The sequence below is a fragment of the Macrotis lagotis genome, chromosome 4 (genome assembly GCF_037893015.1).
Source record: "Macrotis lagotis isolate mMagLag1 chromosome 4, bilby.v1.9.chrom.fasta, whole genome shotgun sequence".
In the NCBI taxonomy this organism is placed as follows: domain Eukaryota; kingdom Metazoa; phylum Chordata; class Mammalia; order Peramelemorphia; family Peramelidae; genus Macrotis; species Macrotis lagotis.
The window spans coordinates 61142623-61149274 of NC_133661.1; the positions used below are offsets into that span (position 1 = coordinate 61142623).

The window sequence follows — 6652 nt, forward strand, 5'->3', positions numbered from 1 at the left end:
GAATTTATAGTTAATCCAGACTTAATGCCATACCGAGATGGCAGAGCAGGAATTTGGAGGAGGGTTTGGCAAGGTTTTTATACCTTGACCTCACCTTCCAGGTCAATAGCATCTTGTTAGTCACTTGGTATAGGATAGGTGCAAAAGTCATCCCCCACAAACTCTTACCCTGTGGGGCTTTGAGACCATGGGCACTTGTATGTGTGCTGGCTCCAGATGATGGATGATCATTTGAGCCTGCCCAGAGGTGCTATACATATCAGAATTCCAAAGAGAATTAGGACTTGGGGGCTAGAAATAAAAAACAACAATCTGCACACCCCTCCTAGCCCTCAACAGAAATACTTCTCAGACCCTGAATAATCTCAGACCTTGCAGAGATTTCGTTCAGTGCGTGAGGACCAGGCCATCAAGGAGTGGCTTCAGGCCTCCCCTCCAACCGCATCAGCTCTGTCAACAGGCTGCAGGTTAGATACAGCTCCCAGTCTGTGGGGGGACTAAAAAAGTCCCCAGGAATCCCAGCTCACTCAATGGGATGGGCTGTTTTAGGGGAAGGGTGCAGGCGTGGACCTGATTTCAAATCCCCAATCTACCACCCAACAGTGGTGTGAGTCTTGGGCAAATCCCATGAACTCCCTGGGCCTCTTAAGGGATTGGACTAGGCGGCCTATGAGTTCAAGCTCTTCCTTCTTCAGGGACAGAAATGGCACCATGAGTTGTCCTGTGTCCCTCTGGGGGGCAGCAGGAGGAAGAGACGCCTTCGATGACCAACTGCCAATGCCGGCTGGCCTTGCTCATCCCTTCTCTGTCTTTGTTTTCCAGCTTCTTCCAGAACTTACGAATCCAGATGAGTTACTCTCGTACCTGGACCCTCCTGACCTGCCGAGCAATAGTAATGACGACCTTCTCTCACTTTTTGAGAACAATTGAAGCTCTCAGCTTTTAATCAGTCCCCTTCCCCTTCCCAACACATACACACACGCATGCAAACACATACACACACATACATACACACATACTTCACCCCATGTAGTCCATGTCCTCCCAAGTTCTTCACCCCGGAACTTCTCATTTGGAGGTGGGGTAAGGTCTCTCCCTGCTATCACTTGCTCAGAACCTTTGGCCCTCGGCGGGGAGACTGCAGAAGAGGAAGCGGTACCTAGGCCACATGGGTTTGGGGGCCCTTGGGGCACCTGCTCCTGGCCCTGGCACAGCAAAGCCTAAGCCCAGGGCAGCTGCATTTCTGCCCATGTCCAACACAGTCCTATAAAGAAGAGCCTTGTGATGGAGAAAACCATCCCAGCGCATCTCTGGCTCTCCCTTCCACCCCAATTTCTCCCGTGCTGACCCAGTGTCAGAAAATCTTCTAACCCAGGGGTCTTCCATTTTTGAAACTGAGGATTTTCCCCATCCACCACCTTCCCAGACTGGACACCCAAGCAATCACAGAACCAGAATTATGGAAAGAGATGGATGGAACAGGCACAGTATCCCAGGGAGGGTCACCCCAAGAAGGAGTGAGTCCTGTGGGTGCTGGCCAGAGCTGCCGAAGTCACCACCACCGAAAAAGCACAAACCGTCCAAGAAAGAGGCCAGAACAGCCCATGATTTCTCTCTTCTGCTCCCTGGAGTTGAGGGTTGCCCCTTTTGACACCCCGCCCCCCATAGACCCTGCAAGAGGTCGGTGTACACAGAGGTTCTGAGAGAATGGATGGAGCTGTGGTCCATAGGGATGGGGGTGGGAGAGTTGTTTGTGCTTTGGTATCAGCAGAAGGAGGGAGCCATGGGATTCTCTCTAAGATCATGGACATTAGAGAGAATGGCCACTGGGTCATTTGAATCACAAGAACCCTACAGTTGCCTCAGCCAGGAGTGTGTGAGAAAGCAAAATCAAGGGTGGGGATGTGGGGGGTGAAAATGTGGCAAAGAAGAGGACAGACTTTCCAGGAGGAAGACACAGTAATGTAAACCTTTACTCTTAACTTACTCCTTTAAAAAAAAAATACACAAAAGACAAAAATCAGTTTTCAATCATCTGCAGAAAGGAACATTGGAATCTGAAAGATGAGTGACTTCCTTTTTTGTTTCCTTCCCTCCCAACCTCTTGTCTCCAGGACTGTTACCTGTCGTTGGTCTTCACACACAGCCTCCCCCCCCCCCACCCTCCCAGTCCCTTTTATGGTCCTGCTAAACATCAGGGCTTGCAAAGAGAAGAAAAGTGAGCTTGAGGATGATTTTGGCTTGGTCTTGGGGGGGGTCTGTTGAAAGCCATTGTCATGTGTTGCCCCTACTGTTCTGTCCAGACCATATAGTGGGCTGCCACTCCAGCCCCATGTCCGTCTTGGTGTGCCATGCCCTCCGGGGAGCACTGCCTATAGCTACGATGGAAGACATGCACCCGTGCCAACCTACCCTTTAAGGAATCCCACCTCCACTCTGTCTCATGGACCGTTCTTCGCCATTGGTGGTTTAAAATTAACCTGATGCTCCCTGCCTGTTGTGACATGAAGTGTTTTCTGCCTGTTCATCCACCTGTCTCTTCGAAACCCTCCAGCTTGCCACTTTCCCAGGTCTTCATGCCCTAGCCCCAATTGCTCACATAGCCATTTCAACATGATTTGGGGAGTAAGGGTGTTAGCCTACATTTCTGTTAACAGCCTCTCTAGGCCCAGATGATGCTAGACTTGCTCCTAGGCACTCAAATCTGTAGGTTCTTTGCTTCAAGTTCCTTGCTGTCACCACTGCCCCCCCCAGCTTATCTTTATTTCTCCTTCCTCTCTGAGCACCCCTAACCCCTTGCTGTAGATATTACAGGAAACGGTGGTCATTTTGATTTATTTCCAGTCTCCCATTTTCAGACTACCAGGTTTTCTGTAGAGAATTTGCCATCACACCTTCTTTGTACTGGTTGGTTTGGTTTTTTGCATTTTTCTCAGATGACGAGTTCAGTATGCAAAATCAATTATTTTAAGAATCACTATTGTAAATATCTTTGTGAATATTTTAGTATCGTCTTTGATAATATTCAACATTTTCATGACCCGGTTATATCCTTTGCTGGTGTTTTTAAATACCTTGAATGAAGATTAAAAAAAATGAGTCCTTTTTTAGAAAAAAGTAAAACAAAAAAAATCAAAGGTTCTTTTTATAGACTTAAGGGAATGAAATTTCTTTTTGTTTTAAAGATGTCAGTTCACCCATTTAATCCATTTTCCAAATCCTTTGGCAGTAGAGCAAACAGCAAAATGAGCAGCATGAGGTAAAGTCTGGATTGCATCCAGGGGCATTCCAGATGTTACCATCCCTGGCCTGCCCTGCCATCTTCCACACCCCTTTCCATCCTGACCACACATCCAGACACATACATATGCACACATACTTGGGATAGAATGTGATTTTTGGGGTGGGGTGGGGAGAACAGGCCAGTCCATTGTCTTCTGTATGGGGTGATCTCTGTGGGAAGGTCACCCCCACCAGACAGAATCGAAGGGTACTGGGGCCATCTCTGGGGACCCTTCTGATGTGCCCACAATTGACGAGTTGTCTTCCCGTTTGCAGCAGTTTCCCAGGACAAATCAACTACTACCAGTTTCCCGCTAATGAGTGCACCTCTCCTAGGAAGACAACAGGTTTCCTGGTCTTGTCCAGTGAGTTAGTCTCAATGAAACATTTTCCTCTAGACCAGAGTATCAACTTTCTCAACAGGCTGTGATTGAGAGAAACCAAGAACTTTAGAGGGAGCCTTTCCCATATCACTGTGGGGACAAGGGGGAGAGAACAGGCAGGCAGTGAAAGAGGGTCCAGGCTCTGGCTCTTTTTAAGTTTTTAAGCTTACCCAGAATAAAATGAGCAAAGAGGCCGATGCAAGTGGAAATGATAACTTTGTAAGCAAGGGTGGCTCTTGAATCCCAAGATGGTGCCTACAGTTCACATCTTGGTGGGTAGAGCTTTTGGAGCCATTCATCTCAAAGGTGCCCATCAGAACAGTTGAACCTAAAGGAAACCTGCCCAAGGGGTCTACTGGCATGTTTGTGTCCATGTTGCCAAAGTTAATTATGAGGTGGAATGGGGGGGATGGGAAAGCTCCATGAAAGAAATATGAGCACCCCACCACCACCACCCCCTTTGGGCTTTTTAAAGCTTTATTTGTGTATCAAATTCCCCGTAGATTTTTTTCTCCAGATTAAAATATATATGTAAATATATATTTCCCCCTCCCCCAATGGAAGCCCTAATGAACCCACAGAGATCTACACTTCTGCTCACTGATAGAATTTAGGACTGACCCATCCAGATACCACCGTGTCAGCAGCAGAGACTCAAGGGACACGTCTGTACATATGTAAATGAGAAATAGAGACCTGTTAACAGAGATGCATTCATCTTCCTTGGAATGTGCATTTGATTTTATTTTGCAAAAAAGACAAACAAAAAAAAAAGCTTGGAGCTCCATCTCATGTGGAAAAAAAAATAGATCCTGTCTGTTAGCGTTTGTGAAGTCTCCGCATTGGATTCACACTGTAATATACACTGACCCTGTGTGGAAAGTTTTGCTTTGTTCTGTTTTTATTTTATCTACATGTACTCTTTAGCTTCAATGTGCTAGTCTCTCACCTGTGTATTTTTAGGGTGCTAAGAAAACAATGAAGAAAATAAAGGAGATTTAAAAAGATTGTAACCAAATTCATACTTTGTACAATTTTTGATATCATGATCAGAGGTGAATGACATACCCACACAAAGGCGCGTGCATGCACGCACACCCATGTAAGTACGGTCGGAAGTAACTTCTGCAGAAATGGTCATTGTCTTTGTTTGTACATCGTATGTACAATGCAATCATTTCATACTTTAAACTGGTCAGAAAACTAATTGTGATTTCTAGTCTTGCAAAACTGTATGTAGTTAGATGATGTGACAACCTAATATTTATCTAATAAATATGTATTCAAACAAAACCTGTATATTAGGTGTTCATGTGGTTATTTTGTATTTAAAGAACAAATTATTGGACTATTGCTAGACATTTCTATACTCTGTTGTAACACTGAAGTATCTCATTTGCCCATGTTAATTTTTTTTTTCTAAATAAATTTTCAAAATGAAGGTTTGGTGAATTAACCACTGTTTTGTGAATTTAAGAAGTGGGTATGCAAAAAGAAATCACTAATGTCCCCCTCCCCAGCCAAAAAATTGATTTGGAAGTCTATCTGGGTGGAAATCTAGCTGGGTGAGAAAAGTATTGGAGAGATTCGAGGTGGGGCTGGGGGGGCGTAGCAGTTAAAGATAAGTTTTCTAGTCTGATCTGGTTTCCCAATTAGACAAGCCTATAAATATAACCTTTGTAATGCAGTCACTGGCTTCCTGTGTTGAAATTCTATTTGTGTATAAGAGAGAACAAATTAGAATGTGGTTAGAAGGGTAAGACACAAAATTGTTGGGAGATTGAAAATGTGTAAATGTGAGTGAAAAATACTGATGCAATGCATGTAATAGTCAAAGGTTCAGATGGTATTTTATATTCATTCTCTCAATTTGACCCATCAGGGCCTATGAGGTGGATGGATACATGATTATCCCCATTTTATGACTGGGGAAACTGGACCAAGAGAGGTTAAGTGATTTACCCAATGTCACACTGCAGTGGAGGGGAGGGGACATTACAGGAAGTTACAGAAGAATCAATATGTGTGGGATTGAGAGTGGATTTGCCTTTTTTTTTTAAAGAAATGCGTGAAGGTAGTGAATGCTAAGGAGGCTGGAGAGTAAGACTGGAGAGGGTTTGGGGGTCTGGAAAGGTTCCTTTGTATTTGCAGGGAGGGGGATGGAAAAGACTTTTGAGAGATGATATAGCTAGCGTGTGTATGTGGGGGGGGGGGATTGTGGAGGGGGTGAGCGTATAAGACTGCCTGTCTTGGCATCACCTCCCTGATGTCATGATCTCCAAGAATGAGAACAAAGGACAAAACACCACAGCAGCTCTCTTCTGGAAGAGGACAAGAGGATGTCTGGGGGAGAAGGAGAGAGAAAAGGGTGTGGGTGGTTTCAAAGGGAAAAGTGAAAGAAATAGTGGGTAGTTGTGGGGAGGAACCGAGAAAGTGGGGGAGGAGAAAGGGAGATCTACCTTTGATAGAGAAGGTACAAGTGAAAGAGGAAGTTGGTGAGGGGAGGAAAGAAGGAAAACAGAAATGGGATTGGTCCACAGAGAGAGAAAGAATGTATGTGTGTGTGTTTATGTTATTAGATACACTGGTATTTTCCCTGGAGGCCTAATTTTGTGTAATGAACCCATGGGTATTTTGGTGAAATATCCATTTTAATTTGAGGGTGGGATATTATTTACAATAAAGATGTGTTTGCAATCTAGCTTGAATTTATAGCGGATCCTCGAATATTTGAATCTGACCACAGGTACCTTTGAAAAATCTTACCTGGAAAAGGGGGAAAAATAAAGTAAAATCTCAAGTTGGTTTTAGAGAGGAGCGGGTGGTTGTCAGTAGAACCCTGGGATTGTATTAATAAAAGAAAAAAATAATTACTTGTGCGTTTTTTCCTATTGTTCCTACCTTTAAGCCAACACTGTCTTGAGGTGCCTGTTTCTAGAAGTTAGTAGTTCAAGAGGTGACACCATAGTCCGTCCAGAGGAGAAAGT

At 44.6% G+C, this 6652-nt stretch overlaps 1 protein-coding gene across 14 annotated transcripts in view; it reads left to right on the top strand.

Annotated features, from left to right (window-relative positions):
- ZMIZ1 (zinc finger MIZ-type containing 1) overlaps window positions 1-5770 on the top strand; it is a 436554-nt gene extending 430784 nt beyond the window's left edge. For all 14 annotated transcript variants that reach the window (XM_074232937.1, XM_074232935.1, XM_074232934.1 and 11 more), the window contains one exon: window positions 823-5770. In XM_074232937.1, the coding sequence (XP_074089038.1) occupies window positions 823-930 (108 nt within the window). In that variant the 3' untranslated portion in view covers window positions 931-5770. The remainder of the gene's footprint in view (window positions 1-822) is intronic.
- Window positions 5771-6652: the final 882 nt, after the last annotated feature.